The 17,573-nt window shown below is 30.4% G+C and overlaps 1 protein-coding gene and 1 non-coding gene across 2 annotated transcripts in view; one reads left to right on the plus strand and one right to left on the minus strand.

The window, feature by feature from the left end:
• Nucleotides 1–1,977: 1,977 nt before the first annotated feature.
• Nucleotides 1,978–17,573, minus strand: part of LOC113377134 (trichohyalin) — a 37,195-nt gene continuing 21,599 nt past the window's right edge. The window contains exons 9-30 of the mRNA XM_026617343.1: nucleotides 17,397–17,525; nucleotides 16,461–16,551; nucleotides 15,922–16,046; nucleotides 15,701–15,865; nucleotides 15,228–15,352; nucleotides 14,923–15,136; nucleotides 14,460–14,826; nucleotides 13,918–14,309; nucleotides 13,717–13,840; nucleotides 13,513–13,639; nucleotides 13,128–13,401; nucleotides 12,283–12,395; nucleotides 11,941–12,178; nucleotides 11,558–11,722; nucleotides 9,162–9,317; nucleotides 8,999–9,097; nucleotides 7,087–7,359; nucleotides 6,813–6,967; nucleotides 6,525–6,749; nucleotides 6,207–6,360; nucleotides 3,928–4,206; nucleotides 1,978–2,444 (exon numbers count right to left, since the gene is read on the minus strand). Coding sequence (XP_026473128.1) covers nucleotides 2,394–2,444; nucleotides 3,928–4,206; nucleotides 6,207–6,360; nucleotides 6,525–6,749; nucleotides 6,813–6,967; nucleotides 7,087–7,359; nucleotides 8,999–9,097; nucleotides 9,162–9,317; nucleotides 11,558–11,722; nucleotides 11,941–12,178; nucleotides 12,283–12,395; nucleotides 13,128–13,401; nucleotides 13,513–13,639; nucleotides 13,717–13,840; nucleotides 13,918–14,309; nucleotides 14,460–14,826; nucleotides 14,923–15,136; nucleotides 15,228–15,352; nucleotides 15,701–15,865; nucleotides 15,922–16,046; nucleotides 16,461–16,551; nucleotides 17,397–17,525 — 4,041 coding nt within the window. The 3' untranslated portion in view covers nucleotides 1,978–2,393. The remainder of the gene's footprint in view (nucleotides 2,445–3,927; nucleotides 4,207–6,206; nucleotides 6,361–6,524; nucleotides 6,750–6,812; nucleotides 6,968–7,086; nucleotides 7,360–8,998; nucleotides 9,098–9,161; nucleotides 9,318–11,557; nucleotides 11,723–11,940; nucleotides 12,179–12,282; nucleotides 12,396–13,127; nucleotides 13,402–13,512; nucleotides 13,640–13,716; nucleotides 13,841–13,917; nucleotides 14,310–14,459; nucleotides 14,827–14,922; nucleotides 15,137–15,227; nucleotides 15,353–15,700; nucleotides 15,866–15,921; nucleotides 16,047–16,460; nucleotides 16,552–17,396; nucleotides 17,526–17,573) is intronic.
• LOC113378897 lies at nucleotides 5,845–5,964 on the plus strand. The gene has a single exon (XR_003367245.1). It is a non-coding gene; the product is annotated as a U5 spliceosomal RNA (small nuclear RNA).

Here is a 17,573-nt window from a genome sequence, read left to right on the forward strand (position 1 = left end):
CAAATAGAATTTTTTAATTACACTATTTTAGAGTAGAATGCAAAAGATGTGTAACCAGCTATCACCTGAACTCTTACCACGTTACTATCAGAAAATGAAGCAACTTGTATCAATATTCATACCAAAAGTATTTTCTTTCGTTTGTGGCTTTTTGGTCTTAAGCTCTTGAATTTAGTTTATGATATCTGAATATTTGTAAGATGCATTGTTATTTTAGGTTAGATTCAAGAATTTTTTTATATAACCTCTATAAAATTTTACATATGGGTGGAATAAAAAGGGCCAATTAAATCTTCATATTGACAAAGATGTAATCAATAAAAAATAGTAGATTAAAAAAGCAATTTCACAAGTGATAAATAAAATTAATAGTTTTTTGACTTCAGCTGATGGATATTTATTTCGAAGTCAAGATCAAGGTTATATACCATGGAATCTTTGTGAAAAAAATTCTCATAAAATTTGTATTTTACGTTGGTTAAATAATATAGCTATGGGGCAAGAAGAAACATATTTCTATAAGTTGAAGTTAACTGGGAATTTTACTGAACATAGTTCGATAGTTGTTTGTTTGATACATGCTATGTGTTATCATGAAGTACAATCAGTTTACTATAAGTGTTTACTATTACTAATTACTGAAATTCAAATTGAAATATTGTGCCCAGCCGTACACTATTATAAAAGAATAAGAAGTGATTATTAACAAAACTAACTGATTTACTGAATAAAATATTTATTATGCACAAATTAACTTTATTGATTTAGTTTTTTTACACAGACAGTTCAAATACCATAAATATTGGAAATATTGAAACCACAGTGCAACCATTAACTAAACTTAAACAAATATTTCAAACAAAACTGTACAATAATCATATTTCATTCTGTTATGAATATAATCAAATGTTTATCTTTTTTTTATAAGACCGTATGAATTTGTTTATTTAAAACTCTCAATTATAATGTATATTATTCTTATTTATCAACAAATGAAAAATTTCATCTAAGTTATATAAAACATTAAACAAATTTGGGATTGCATGTCTCTTTGTAAGGGTTTTTGATTGTTTATTTTAATTACAATTTTATTACTCAGACTTATCGTATTCTTTATTTATATTAAAATCTATAAATTATAGTATATTCGTTTCAACAAGTATGTTATATCAAAACTAATACTACTACTAATTTCACTATTTCCTATAGATTTTCAACCGTAGAATAGTAATTTCACTTCGGTGGTTTACATATGCAAATTTCACTAATCAGACACTCAAATCAACTTTTTGCACTTTTTAGAAAACAATCTGCTAATTGATTTCATAACATTATAATGCGACTCACAGTTATACAAATTGTACATTCAATAGCTTTATACTTTGTAAAGCCATTGATTCAAAATATATAAATTGTAAAGGCTGATATGTGGAATTCATTTATTCCGAATATAATAACAGAGAAACTAGTCAATTTGCAAAAAAATGTCCAAAACTAAAATAATTTTATATTCTACCTATGGAAGAGGGCCAAATAAATAAATCATTACATAGATATCCTAATTAATTAATAAATTATTAAATAAATAACAGAAAAGATGAATAATATTTTTAATTTCCTACGACGATTAATATAAATGTTGTGTAGGTTATATCAACTGAAGAAAGAATCACGCGTCAAGATTAAATTTTAATGTTCAATAATAATTTAGAAAAAAACATACTAAGTTGTAATAAGATTTCATATTAATCATAATCAAATATATATATATATATATATATATATATATATATATTATAATGTATAATATCATATACATAATATTATCAAATGATTTAGGATCTTAAAAATAAATGCATTGTGAATTTGTATATCCAAATGCTGTTTTGAACTATAACAAAATATTGCAGGTTATTGTAAAGCTATAAAATTATTCAATTGCGTATAAATTTTCAAATACTTCATATATTTCTCTCCTTGACTGAACACTTACAATTAGATATTATTTCCTGTAACACAATTGTCCGCGTCAACAACAATGTTGCCAGCGGTTTTCTTACATTAACAGGATAATAAAAATTAATTACATGGCGTTTATTTACGACTAGCTTCTCTGTAATAACTTAATTAAATCGCATTATTCTCCAAATAGTATCCATTATAATGTAAATGTATAAAATTCTATGAATCGTCGGCGATCTAAAAAGAATAATCGTCAATGGCTACAATTTATTAATAATTTTTCTCAACAGTTTAATAATCTGTTGGAAGAAACTGAATGGTTTTGCGAGATGCAATTATTGCCAAGTCGATTTCTTTTCCTTAATTTATTTTTCTTGGAAACGAAATGTGCGCACAAATGACATTATTTGTATTCCGAAGAAACTGTACATTTAACGGCCTCTTCTTTGCGACACGGAAGTCACCGGCGTTCGAGAAGAATTCTGGAACGGAATTAAAAATATGTTTTAACATCAAATAATAATGTATTTTTACGCATAATATTATTCTTTCAATTTTTGCTATAAATTAAGAATTTCTAAATAGGAAATACTAGGTACGATAGTGACAATCGTTATAACAGCTAAACTATACTGATTTTGAGAAAAAAATCCAAGGGGAGAAAGATCAAGTATGTTTGAACAAGTTCTCAGCTTTAAAAGAGTCAAAAGTAAGTTTTTCTGTTTGATTTTATTTGATAATAACTGTTACTTGTATACTTATAGATTACTTTGTTATTTTGCTATAAGTTGAACGTTAGTAGTTAATTGCCAGCAATTAGTTTTTATGTGACTAATTTAGCTCAATCATAACGATGAATGGTCTCCAAAAGTGTGCGTTGGGTACGATTGTGACAAATTTTGTGTCTAAGATTATGACACGTATTTTTTATCCTTTTCGGGTAATTAAACAGATAAAAAAATTTACTTACTTAAAACAAAATGCAAAAGAGAAAGGTAAAGAAAAATTCAATATAAGAAAAAAAAGATATTACAAAGATTTCTTATTAAATTTGAATAATTCAAAAAACATTTTATTTGTATTGACTAAATGAAGAACTGTTTAAATTTTTGGAAAGAAAGGTGCAACGACTTCGCAGATATGGAGGAAAAAGTAAAAAAATGAGCCATTTGGCGGTTAAAAATGAACATTAGACATATGCACATCAAATTATCAGATATTTTATAGAGATTTTAACAATAAGTATAAATTTTGTTTACATTCCTATGGGTTCCGTACCAATGTTTATCCGTTAAACGGCGACGCGGCGCTTACGCGCTTCGATATTTTGTCTCTATGCAGTTAAAGCAGTACGATTGCTTTGAAAAAAAGTTCAGAATTTCCAAAATATTTCAAAATAAATTTTTCTTCAAAAAGATTTTTTTCTCAAAAAAAGTAAATTTTTGTCAAAAATTTATGTTTTCTCAAAAATCTATTTTTTTTTCAGAGTAAATTTATTTCAAAAATGTAAATCTTTTTTTTTAAAAAAAAAAAAATGGTACGGGAAGTTCAAGCAATTTGCCTTAAGGCACGATGCCGTGCGCCCCACTAGTTTAAATGATTATGTTGTGTTGTGTTACATATTTCTGGCACTAAAAATCGTTTCTGATAAAAATTGTTAATTTAGTGTTTATATCTATTGTTTCTTAACCTATTTTTATGCCTGTCACAATGATGGCTGGGGGTGTTGACGGTTGTGAAACCTGCCCTTTTATTGTGTGATTTAATATTATGACTAATTCATCGTATTTAAAAACAATATTTTAGTAATTCCATGTAGACAAATACTGTGTTAATTGGTTAAAATCATATGATAAATAAATGAATCAATAAAATCATCATTAGCTACAAGTTGGCATTTGTACTCATTGATGAAATTGAATTTTATTTATATTTATTATTTATTAAGTATTAATATTCTCTTACCGTAGTGGAAATTTGTGGATTCGTCCCAGGCGTATTATTAAGTGCACCGTTGCTAGAGTTGCGGGTGAGGGGCCTCTGGGTGGAGTCGTGGCGGTCCGGTTGGGGCGTCGGTGCCTTCGCCGGCCGCTCTTTACTCGTGCTCCGAGCGCGCTCCTTGCTCGCGCTGCGGGATGAAGACTTCTCTTTTTTGTGGAACATTCCTGTAAGACGATTCTTCAGGTCGCGCTTGCTCGACCGATGGTCACCACCGACGCTCATATCAGAATCCGAGCCCTGATGCTGAAAATGGTAGAATGTAATTATAATTTGATACGATTTTTTTAAATAAACTTTGCCAATACATTTTTCATTAGTTTTGCCGTATACATATCCCCATATCGAAACTTGTTCCTCTACTTAAATAGACATATATGTTTATTGTATCATTTAGTATATTTAACTATGCGTTGGGATTAGTAGAGGATTCCATACTATGGACCGATATGACAAAGCTATGCAACGTTCCAGTTTTTATACAAAATATTTCTAAATACTGTCAAAATGGTATGTATTTGCTGTGCGATCAGGCGTTTTACGCATAAAATGCAACTTAACTCATATGTTATCAAGCCATATTTCAAAGATGCAGTTATGAAAACATTATTTTTTGACGTTTGTGCGGTTTTTAGGGTAGGTTTTCTATTATAGGTGTGAATCAAACCCGACCCCAGCGCGGTTCCGGTTCTTGGAATTTCGGGGTACCGGCAACATCTCCATAGTTGTAAGAAGCATTTCAAAGTCAAATTTTGTTCAATAATTAATTAACTTATTCGAATTAGAAAGTTAAAGCTCATTATAAAATCATTCTGAATTGTTACAGACCAAACTTGGCGTAAGTGGCATTTTGCCTTATGTAGGACTTTAGGTACTAAAATCTGAATACTGGTATTCGATATTTCAAATTTGGAACGCCGAGATACTGGTATTAATATTTAATATTTAAGAAAAATGAAAATAAAGTTAACAACTAATGTTTTATTTATTGAAATATTCTAATGAAATAAACAATCTATTGTTTCATCATCAAGCGATGACCGAATTTCAGAACAAATATAACCAGACGCTAAAAAAGCTCTTTCTCATTCTACACTTGTCGGCATAATTGTCGTTAAGAAATAATTACTCGATATGAATTAGTAATTGGTATAGTGAATTTTGGTTATAAGCAAATCATCATTAGATATGAATAATTCCGGGGAAGGATCTAGAAATATACGCATATGAAAAATATGTTCAATTAAATCAAAAACATGTATTCATAAAAATATATAATAAAAAAAATTGATTAAGAAAGTTAGTTCTTTAAAAAGAAAAGTTTGTTAATTGCAATTGAAGATTTAGTACTTAAAAAAGCGATAAATTTCAGCACAGTACACCATCTGTTGAATGCGTGAAACACTAAAACAGAGTAAAGCGTATTCGTTTTAAGTTTACCCCATTTGAGGTAATCTCTGGGTAATAAATTATGTTTATTGATCTATGTGTAGTAGTCTATATAATGCATAAAAAAAATTATTAATTATAATTATATTAAAAATCAAAGGGTTACAAAAAAAAAATTAAGAACAAAAGCAAAACACGTAGCTTGAAACGAATGTTTGTGACTGAATAAGAAAATAATAAAATGTGGGGACATAATAAAATACTGCTGCATCATTCACTATGTAAAAGGAATCCGGTGCCGGATTTTTTCCGGAAGCTATCCGGACTTTTCCAACCACGGTTTTCCCGGAGTCGGGTCTTTTTTTGAACCTCGTCCCCAGGTCTTGAAAATGACGGTTTTTGACATTTCTACTTTCTATCTAGAACGCCTGAACCACGTAGAATTTTGACAGTTTTTAGTAGCACTTTATATGAAAACTACTGCATAACATAGACTTACTCTAGTTTCCCTTCAGAGCGAATAAATCTTTCGCATTTTACTAAAGAATTCTATGGAGGGGAGCACTCAAATGAGTATATAACTCAATTTTATATAAGTCATTTAGTTTCTGTCTCAATTACAAAGCTTGCTTGATTCCCCATATACTCCCTGCATAAGATTGGTCTATTTTACGGCAGAATGGGTCCCTCATTTGTTTAAAAACTTTACAGCCAAAATTGTAAAATTTTAATTAATAAAGACAAAGTTTATTTATCTTCATTAGTTACATAACTTAATTACGTGTCAAAATAAGTAAATATACACATAAATTCATGGTTATTTGTTAATAAATTAAACATATATGTTTTCATCATACCTGAGAATTCATTGCTGATGACATACTATAATCTGATCCACCGTGGTCATCAATACTTCTAGATTTTGTCAATTGCTTCAATTTACCCATCAGACCTTTCTTCTTCTTTTTAGTTGTGGAAAGAACTTCACTTTGTGTTGAACCTCCAGATAACCTAGAATATAAATTAATAATTACCATATTCATTGCATCATAGTATCATGCATAATTGTATAAATAATTATATTTGTTTATTATTAAAATTAATATACTTTAGAGTAATAGAATATATTCGATGTTTGATGTTTTAACATTTATTGTATGATAAAGTTATCCTACCTGCTATCTAAACTATTATCGCGTCCATATCTATCATTGTCCAAACTTTGTAAGCTGGACATACTATCGCCATCTCCTCTCCAGATCGGAGCAGCTCCGCCTCCTTGATCTAGGGATAAGGATAACGATTTTCTATGCAAGCCACCATTGTGACCTCTTGAGGAACGGCCAGATCCTGCTGTCCGACTACTTGGTGCATCACTATCATGTTCCGTCGACGCAGCTCTAAAAACCAAGAAAAGTTGAAAACAGAACAATATGCAATAACGATAGTTTAAAAACTTTTACCTTCTATTTCCTAAAGTCCGCCTAGCCCTATCTCTCTCGCGCTCTTCTTCGCTCATTTTTTGGAATCGACGAAGTTGCTCTGATGCTTCTGCCAAACGTGCGAGGATACTGGTTAATTGATCGGTATCGTTACGTGGTGGCGATTCGTCTCGAGACTAAAGAAAAAATACATTGTCAGCTCTTGTATCGTTGTACCGCATATTTCAGTTTGATAATAAGTAACAAGAGATAATTCACAAACTTATCCTGGTGGTATTTATATACTCCCTCTTACCTGGTATACTTTTGATGCAGGTGCATTGTTCACCTGCGCCGGTTGTTTTAATTTACTAGGAGCAATGCGGACTAGTTGGTCGACCTGCTCCAGAAGAGCACCAACTCTCCTTTCTCCATCTTGCTCCTGTCTTCGTCTTGAACCAGCTGCTGCGCGCAATTCCTCGCGTTCCCTTTCGTGTCGCTCTTTTTCGCGTCGTAATTTCTCGTTTGCCGTCCGCAATTTCGCATGAGCGTCCCGCAATTCCAATAGATCACATTGTAATTCAGTCACCTAAAGTAAGAATCAATATTAAAAAAATCTTAACATTTTAACTATGGATATTAACATTTGTATATACCTTTACGTTTAAAAACCATTTGAATATTTTAGCATACCTTAGAAAATATGGATGTATGTGTGTGTGTATGCAGTATGTATGTGTGTATGCAGTATGTATGTGTGTATGTTTGAATACAATTTTTTGTTCACGATTTCGAGAGCACAGATCAACCGATTCCAATGATTTGAAAAAAATCGATTACTATTGATGGGTGGACGTGATGATTAATTTTTGGCAAAGGCGGTCTATTTATTTTGAGATTACGGAGCATCCGATTTGAATGATTCAAAAAACATATCACTTCTATTGACCTAATACAAAATTGATTAAATTTTTGGAAAAACAATAATAATAATAAAATCTATATGAATTGCTTCAAACCAATTCCAGAATTATAAAAAATAATGTAACTAGTTGGTATTGGTATTTAGCCTTGAGGCAAGTTACATGAACTTCCCAATATGTGTAAATAATCGACTTAATCAATAATAAACAAATTAATTTATGAGTGATTAAAAGTATTCTGAGTGGATTTATTACACATCATTGAGAACGAACAGAAACGTTAACTAGGAGTATTTTCTGAAAGCAAATGTTCACAAATCAATAATTTTTATAATTGAACCAGTTTTCGTAGGACGGTAATGGTTTAGTATGTTCATTAAGACCAAGTAATCTATCGTTATACCAAGTAAATCATCTAATTTTAGTTTTAACAAACGTCAAAAAAACTACTCATTTTCTCAAACTTTGATGAATTTTTAAAATTAAATTACTTGTTGTAAGGTCGTAATATTTCAGTAAGTTCTATAAGACCATGATATATTTCGCCAAAAAAAAGTTCCATGAAAATCGGCTTAATTTTTTTTTCAACAGTTAATTACAAGAAAACGGTTAGGTAGATTTTCACCTAAAACTAGTCAGTATTATTCCCAACTAATATCTTTCGAACAGTTTTTGATTTTTTAAAATCGATTCGGTAGAATGAGCTTAAATGTGGACGAAAAGTTTAACATTCTTTTCTAAAATACAAAGAAACGGCTCAGGAGATCGTCTCACAAAACTGACAAATAATAGTCCTCACCGAGATACATCGAATGGCTTTTAAATTTTTGAAATCGGTCCAGCCGTTTTTGAGAAAACGTCGGTTTACGGCAAAAAATCTGTTCACATACACGCACACACATACACACATACATTTTCCAAATTTGGTCTCATTCGATTCAGAATGGCTTGAAACGTCGAGAAAACATAAAATTAGCGAATCGGATTTTTTGATGAAAACATAAACTTCTCCTTCGGGAAGTTAATAAAACAGTAATAAAAAATATAGATAGTCACATGATTTTTTGTGAAAATAATTTGCGAAATATGTCTATAAAAATATCAGAGATTATTGAAATCAATAACGTGAAAATAATATTAAAATTCAATAAAAAAAACAGATTTAAAAAAAATGAATTGATATCAAAAATAAATAATTGCTTATCATATAATAATGTTAACTATTCACATTTATTTAGTTAGAAATTACTTGTTGCCAAACTAAATATTTTTAATTAAATATTTAATAGCAATAAAGAACATTACCTTTCTCTTATTTTCTTCCTGCTCTTCTTCAGTACCACGCTGCAATTGTTCCTGACGTCTCTTAGCTTCCAAACGTTCTTTATCTCTTTCTCGTTCAACCTAAAATAATAATAATTTTAATCTTTTTTTGATAAATATATTTATAAAAGAAAATTAAGCATACTTCAAAAAGTGTTTGTCTCAAATCTCTAGCTAATTTTGAAGTTTCTTGTAATAATCGCTGTTGCTCCTCACGTTCCTTATGCCAAGCTAATTCCATACGGGTTCGAGTTCCCGTGAGTCTGGTACGGCCACTTGCCAGCAGACGTTCTTCTTCCAACTACAAAAAATATTTAAAATATAAAAAATCACATGCACATATATTTAAGTAGTTTCTTTTTATTAATTATTTAGGATGTTCAAATTTGTATAATAAAATTATACCTTACGTTCGAAAAATATAATTAGAAAATAGTATAATTAGAATCTAAGAAACCGATTCTGCCGCATAATAGAAAAATGTTTTGGCAAGACCATGTTACGCTCCAACTTCCATACACTATGCTACTGAATCATACTGAATACTGTCCAAATGTCAAGTATTTGCTGTGCATTCAGGAGTTTTGCACATAAACGTCACTCGTTTGTTATGGAGCTGTGTCAGAAACACCCTGTTATCTGAGATCGGTTTTTTGACATTTGTGCGGTTTCTATGTTAGGTTCTCTATCGGACAACCTGAGAAATACGCCTGACTGCACACCAACCACATAGCTTTGCCAATATTTAGTATGAAAAGTTCTTCACAACATGGCATTGCCATAACATTGTTCTGTTATGCGGCAGAATCGGTCTCTAAATCTTTTTTTCGTTTTAAAGTTGTACACTGTTTTGATATGGATTTCAAAATTCAATTTGTTAACTTCTATGGGCCGATTTTTTGTTTCAAATAAAAAAAAATAATGACACAAAAAATCAGTAATTATAAACCTATAAATCCAAAAAAAAGGTGTAAACGATTTTATTGTATTATATTAAGTATGTAACCTTCAAGTTACACCGACCTATAGTGTTCGCCCTGTAAAGCGCGGAACATCGCAAAACAGTTTGCAATTGACGTCAAACATAAACATACATTAAATTTAGACTTCAGAGCATTGCAATTTCAAAACATCTTTGCATCCGGGCTTTTTGCAGCGTCTTTTCGCACAACTTTTACAGGTGACGTTGTATTTAGCTATTTTCGATTATAAAATTGTTTATATACCTTACATGAACACCCTTGTTCCTTTTAATCTCTATCAATATTATTTATTTCTCTTTGGAGATATACTATTAAGGGGTTACATGGGTTTCCTCGGGCAAAAAACGGCATTTTTTCAATAATGTTTTTACATATAAAAAATGAAATATTTTAATGATTTTTTTTTTATTTAAAAGATACATATCTAATAAGCATTTTGTAAAATTTTCAAAAAAATATCAAATTGGCGGTCATCACGACGCCATTTCCGCCAAAAAAGGTGCCTCCGCGTTGTCAGCAGAACTTCTTTCAGGATCATCCGAAATAAAAATAAAAAATACGTGTTTTAGTAAAGACAATAAACTAGGCATTGGACAAAGGAAAAAACAAAATAATAATAATTGGATTTTTGGCAAACGCTTTTATAAAAAAATGCAAATTTCGATAAAAATTTCTCGACATTTCTTTTTTTAAATAGTTGCAATTAAAAAAAAGAATATCTTTCGTTCAAGACCTTGTAAATGATATCTTGAAGGCCTGTGTAATATTTCATCAAGATCGGTTGAGTAGTTCGCGAAAAATCTTGACAACCCTCTTTGAATATAATTTAAAAAAAACGCGTTTAAAGTTTTAAGAGACAATAAAAGTAGACCTCGAGCGTCCATCTTTTCAAGGCGGTATCCCCAAAACTATTAGTCAAATCAACTTCAAAATTTAGAACAATATTCTAAAGATGTTATAAAATTTAATAGGACAAAATAATTCAATCATTATTTTTTTCGATTTTTTGAAACCGTGAAAACCATGTAACGTATAAAATTGATAACAATAAAAAGCAGAAGCTTTATTGTAAATGAACAGAAATCTGCCATGATGGGCCGCTGTGACCTCCATGACTATAACATCTATAATAAAGAGAATAGTACCAAACCAGAAATTCAAATGCAAAGAAATAAGTCGATATTTATTTAGGATCCTGGAGCTATTATGTGCAATATTTTCAGTTTCTTAATTACTATCAGAAATACAAGTAGTATCACTTCGAACTGATTGATTCAATTATCTGTATCAGTTTGCGCAGCAATTACTTTGTTGTAATTTTAAGTTGAAGAGCCGAGCATATATCATAAATATTGATATTGGTCTTAACAATGTTATGAATTTAGGATTTATTCATTATCTTTCAAAAAGAATCATAATTATTTGAGAAAATATCGATAAATTGGAATGTGACCTGCAAGTTGCATGGGCCTATAAAAGGTAAATTAAGTTCTAGTAATTTATTATATGACACAATGTCGTAAACTACTAGTTAATTATACACTTATAATAATCTTACTTCATTGACTTTAGATTGCATTTCAGCAAGCTTAATCTCCCAAGTGCTGCGTTCAGACACAAGTTCAGTATTTACTCGAGAGGCTTCCAGTCGGGCTTCGCAAAGTTCATCCTCTAAGCTATTTACTTGCTGTTCTAGCATTGCCACACGCAATTTACCATCTTCCTGTAATAAAAATAAGCTAAAATGTAAATACAATTATTTCTATGCATTGTTCCGTAAATTTTTGCCATTTGGAAGGCTTTCATATATAAGCAAGCTTTTGGACCAAGCACTAACAAATCTACTATGTCATTGAATTTGATTCCACACTTGACTACTAGTAGAGTTTCAATTCTATTATTCTGCAAATGTAATTGGGTTTTGCTTATTTCAGCACTCACATCATCACTGGTAGCAGAGTTTCGACTTTGTCTGCCGCTTTGTCCTCCACTTTTTAGTTCAGCAATAGTTCCTTGGGCAGTGTCCAACATTTGTTTGTAAGTATCGCGTTCTCTTCTAAAACGAGCAACTTGCTGCTGAACAGATTGCATTTCTTCATTTAGTGTTGTGATTTGACCATCATATCGAAGCTTGCAAGCTGCTACATCGGTTTTCCGAGCACGCTCTGCTTGATCCAATCTAAGTAAAAGATGGTTAATACTTGGTATAGAATACTGTTATATTTTATTATATTTTACTATTTTTCGTAAATGAAACTAGTAAATAAAAATATATATGCTCACTTTAATCTTAGAGATTTCAATTCCAGTTCCATGGCTGATGAATCGGCGTTCATGTTCCTCTGAATTTTGTTTACTTTTTCATAATCTTCCATTTTTGTCTTAAGATCATCATTCTGTATTAAAGTAAATATTTTATTATCGAAGTTATAATGATCACAGTAAAATTGGGTATTAATGCATTAACTACAGATGATGCAACGTTGAATTTCAAACTACATATAGACATATATTTTGTCTGCATGTTGTTATGTACCATATTTCAAGATTGATATAAAGAAAAACAGATGTAATGAAATCAATGCACTTGAATATCAAAATATACACCATCATTCCGAATACAGTATATTTTATTTTAATCTTATTATAATGCATATTCATATTAAAACATTAAAATGTAGTTCTACAACTTTTAAGGATCGAGCGTATTTTCTGAAACAAAAAATAATAGAGCGATCTAAATAGTAGAGCAACGGATTTTAGAAAATTATGATTGAACTGGAATAAAAAGTTCCATCATATTAATTTTAAGATACCGTTCTCATACTAAAATTTATAAAATGTGTCAAAACGTTTTTTAATATTTTTTCATTCATTTGTGCAAATTGTCTACTTTGTCCATTTTTGTCCACTAGCTTGTCTAGTTTACATAATATTTAGCTTTTTTATCATAATATAAACTAAGTTGTCTACAAAATGTAGCTAAGATATAAATTTATTTAATATTTAGTGTCCCAGCAACTTTTGGCAATATTTTGCAGCATTTATAAGTAAGTTATATATTATGCAGATTATAATTAATATAAAATATTTATATTAGTCTATAGTAGTTAAATTAAAATGATTACCTCTTTTCTCATATATTCCAGTTGGTCCCGTTGCATATCGCATTCTTTGCGAGCCTGCACTAATTCTTCTGTCTTATCTTGTAACGATGCCTTTAAACGCGCCCTCTCAAGTTCTATAGAGGTTCCTTTAGCTAATTTTTCAGTTTGATCCTTAACTCGTGCTGTCAATTCTGCAATATTTTTTTCCAGGGATTGTTTTTCCCTATTCCACGATGCTTGCTTATCACGTAACGATGACAATTCTGCAAATGACGAGGAATTGCTGTTCTTTTGACTGAAAAAAGATAGATCATAATTTTTTTCTGATAATACACTTATGTTGCATTGTTCAATTTTTTTGGTAAATAAATAATAGCTAATAAAAATATAAGTTATTACAGTCTACCTTTTTAATGCTTCTTTCTCCATGGTCAACTCAGCTTTAGTTACTACATGTTCTTCTTCCAAGACTTCATATTTAGCAGTTAAATTTTCATATTCTTTCATTTTCTCATTGAGTTCTGCTTGTAGTTCTATAAATATAAAAAAAATTATTAAATTTTGTCAATATAAGTTTTGAACATATGATTAATTAAAGCGTTTAACATACTGTTAGCTTTCTCTTCAAGTTCTTGAACTTTTCTGGACGTTCCAGCAGTGCTTGCTTTAGCGGCTGCTGCCGCTACTTCCTTTTCGTGACTTATTTTTAACTGGTCCATTTGCTTCTTCGCGGCCTAAAAATAGGATAGATATACATAAAAATGTATAATTTAAAGCACGAATATATTTGTAAATGGTAATTGTAACCCACCTGTAATTCACTTTCTAAGGAACTGACTTTACTTTCTAATTTTTCTTTATCTTTACGCGTTTGAATAAGCTCCGACGACGGTGTAGTTGTCGCTTTAGTAGCTTTCTCTTTTTCTTGTTTGAGGTTCATTTCCAAAGTTTTAATTTTAGACTCCAACAATGATTTCTGACTGGTTATGTCTTTTTCGGATGCCTGCAACTTTTTATTTTGTTCCGTTTGTTCCGCTAGTTTTCGTTCCAATTTTGCCAAAGATTCTGCATTCGTAGTGAGCAATTTTTCTTTAAGATGCAATGTCTCTTCCACGGACTTAATTTTCTTTTCTAAATCTTGTATTTTTGAGTTTTGTTTAGTAGATTGCGTTGATGCTTCATCACGTTTACGTTCTGTTTGTTCTAAAAAAACAATAGAGATAAAATAATTATTATTAAAATGTCATGATTAGTTTCTGTTTGTTCTAAATAAATATAATCTTTATTATAAAATTTTAAATGTTTATTATGTAAAATTGTAAAATAACTTATAAAAAAATATTGTGCATGCACCTAGGGATGTTTGAGCTTTTTTCAGTTCTTCCTTAAGATTTTTCACTTCCGCAGCTAATTTACTTTTATCAGATTCTAAAGAAGTAACTTTACTAGCTCCACTGTTTTTCAGCTTCACCATCAACTCGGCAATTTCTGACTCGAGTTCATCGACCATTTTGCGCATTTGTAGTTTTGTAGTTGTGTCCGTTGGCCTTTTAGGAGTTCTTTTGGGAAATGCTTTGACAGCTTCATCTTTCAACTCAGTCAGCTTGGCTTCAAGAGAATCTCTCTCTGTTTCTACTTTAGACAACGTTTGCTTCAATTTTAGTAGTTCTTCTTCTTTTTGCTTCACTAGCTCCCGCTCAGCTTTTAACTTATCATCATTCTAAAAAATGTCGCATTATATAATTGATTTATAAGAATGGTAATTTAAAATCAAAATAAGCGTTAAATATTATTATAAAATTGCAATTAAAATTACCTTATCGGAAGCAAGAGATGAATTCGACGAATTTGATTCACGTCGGGCATTTCTTAATGCTTGCATTTCTAATTTCTTATTTTCTGCTCCAATTCGCTCGTTTTCAGCTTCCAAAGCCTGAGTGCGTTGTCGGAGTACTGTGGCTTCCTGCTCCACTACTTGAAGTTGTCTTCGTAGATCCAACGCTTGCTGCTCTGATCCACTATCAACCGACCTAATAAATTAATTTTTTTTATTATTTTCAAAAAATAATAATAGAAATAAATCTATTTTACAATTATAAAAAAAATAATCAATTCACTCACTTTGCTTTTGACAATGGTCCTTTAGGTTTTCGCTGTGCTAGAGTTAACTCTGCATGGAGTCGCTCATAGTCCCGCTCTTTTTCAATTAATTTTTTCCTAAGTTCTTTTGCTTCATCTTCTAGAACCTAAATAAAATAATTCTTATAATCTGAGCTCTAAATATTTAATATATTTTTGTGTGGAATTAAAATAGAAATATATGAGCCAAAAATATTTTAAATGTAAATTGTTTGTAAAAAGTGAAAAAAAAAAATCTCTACTGAGCATAATTTGAAAAAAAAAAACAAAATTAAACTACTGTATGAAGAAGATTGAATGAATCTACTGAAGGAAACAAGCATATTGCGCATAGTAGGTGGGTTGGTAAAAAAAATATGAATAAAAGAAGTGTTTGAAAAGTGAATTTTGCAAATACACCATTAATCAATATGCTTGTCTCAATAAAATGATTTATTCAAAAATAAAATAAGTACCTTAATTTTTTGTTCCGATAGCGTCGTAGCCTTTCCGGTGCTCGGTAATATTTTTTTGGGTGCACTTTTCAATGCCAACCTTTCTGTTAACTCCTTAACTTGTCTTTTAGCAGTTTCACTTTCAGTCATTAATTCTTCAACTTTTCTTCTTAAAACAGAAGCTTCCTAAAAATCAACAACAATTAGAATAATACCAGATATAAAATAAATCATTTTATTACCTGTTCATTTAGTTCTAACTGTAAGCGCAATTCCGCAGGATCTTCTTCCTCAGAAATCCCTTCATCTTTTTCAAGAGGTGGCTCGGGTGTCAATCGAGACGGTGGAGTTGGACTTAACTTTCTACCTGTAATACAAAAAAAAATATTTTTCAATATAAAATATTTATTTAGTGCTAACTATTTAAAAAACATTTCAATTGTTAGTAATTTTTAACTAACCAAACAAAAATAAAAATGCTTGCATAGATCTAATGCTAATATATTAACATATCGTTAAAGCCAAATCACATGAAATCCAAACTTGCAAACCTAGCCATAAGTATATCAAACTGTTATATACACATGTTAGTAAAAAACACTATCAACGTATGAAGGCATCAAGCACACAAAACACAGTCGAAACGGTAGAAAATGGCACAAGACCAGCTGTTAAAAAAAACAAATTAATCAAGAATATCAAATCGATGATGAGACAATCACTTCATCGATAATCATAATTATTAACACCCAATAAGTAAGATAAATATTTTTGGACGTACTCCTGGCCTTTGTAGCCATTTTCTTCAACTGCATGACCAATGATTCGTTGTCGTCTTCTACCCGTGATGCCTTCTTACGCAAACTCTGTGCCTGAAAATATAATTACTTGGTTCCTTAATAGTTATTTTGGTGAAACATGTATTTGAAGCTTTCAACAACGAACATATTAAAATTATGTTAATCTACATCATGTTATCGCATTTGTGTTTCAAAAAGAGTAATTGTGAATGCCAAAGTATGGCCAAAATACTTAGGTTCTTGTCGGGTTATTTTATTCTCATAATGTATAATGCGTGTTCCATTATACCTAAAATATTAAATTATTCGGCTAAATATAATAAATTGTTTGATAAAATAACTGTTTGTGAAACAAAATTGTTCACTGTCGAAGCACCTTAATACTTTGTCAGTGGAATATTGAAACCAGGATTAATTACATATATAAATTTTAATTTTGTACAACAAATGCGATCACACGATTTTCACATCAACATCACGAGAAACTCTGATACAGTGTAGCACATTCCTGTGGCAATCTATCACCTGATTGAATAAGAAAGTCACTAGTTGACGATAACAAACTGCTTGTCACAAATATCGTGGATAATACAAATTGATCTATTCTGAAAAACGGAAACAAGGAAAGGAAAAGTGTTAAAAAATAATTTTTCAATGAACTACCAAATAAATCTATTATGATTAATATTTAAAATCTCATCTCGTAGTGCAGTTCATACTCATATGTGGCGAATTGATCGATCAATTTGGGTTTCGAAATTTATCAAAATTCGAAATATTATCAGTTTGGAGTTCGACTTCGGTCATTTCGTTGCATATTTATATACCATTTTAAAAAAATTTATATTATAATTTTAATGTACAAACAACTTGTAAATAAGACTGATTAGAATAATTATAAATTAAAAAGATTATACCTCTTCTTCGGCAAATCTAAGCTGTTCTCGTAAGTCAGCTTCGCGTTCTAAAGAATCCTGTAAGTCTCGAAGTAATTGAACTGGATCTTCTTGTGAACCACCACGTGTCAACGATTCTCTGGACACTTTCTAAAAATTTTATAAAAATTTGAGTTAAAATAAATTATTCAACAAAGT

The sequence above is a fragment of the Ctenocephalides felis genome, unplaced genomic scaffold (assembly GCF_003426905.1).
Source record: "Ctenocephalides felis isolate EL2017-DRISC unplaced genomic scaffold, ASM342690v1 CF-g0.4_SCAFFOLD_01886, whole genome shotgun sequence".
Lineage (NCBI taxonomy): Eukaryota > Metazoa > Arthropoda > Insecta > Siphonaptera > Pulicidae > Ctenocephalides > Ctenocephalides felis.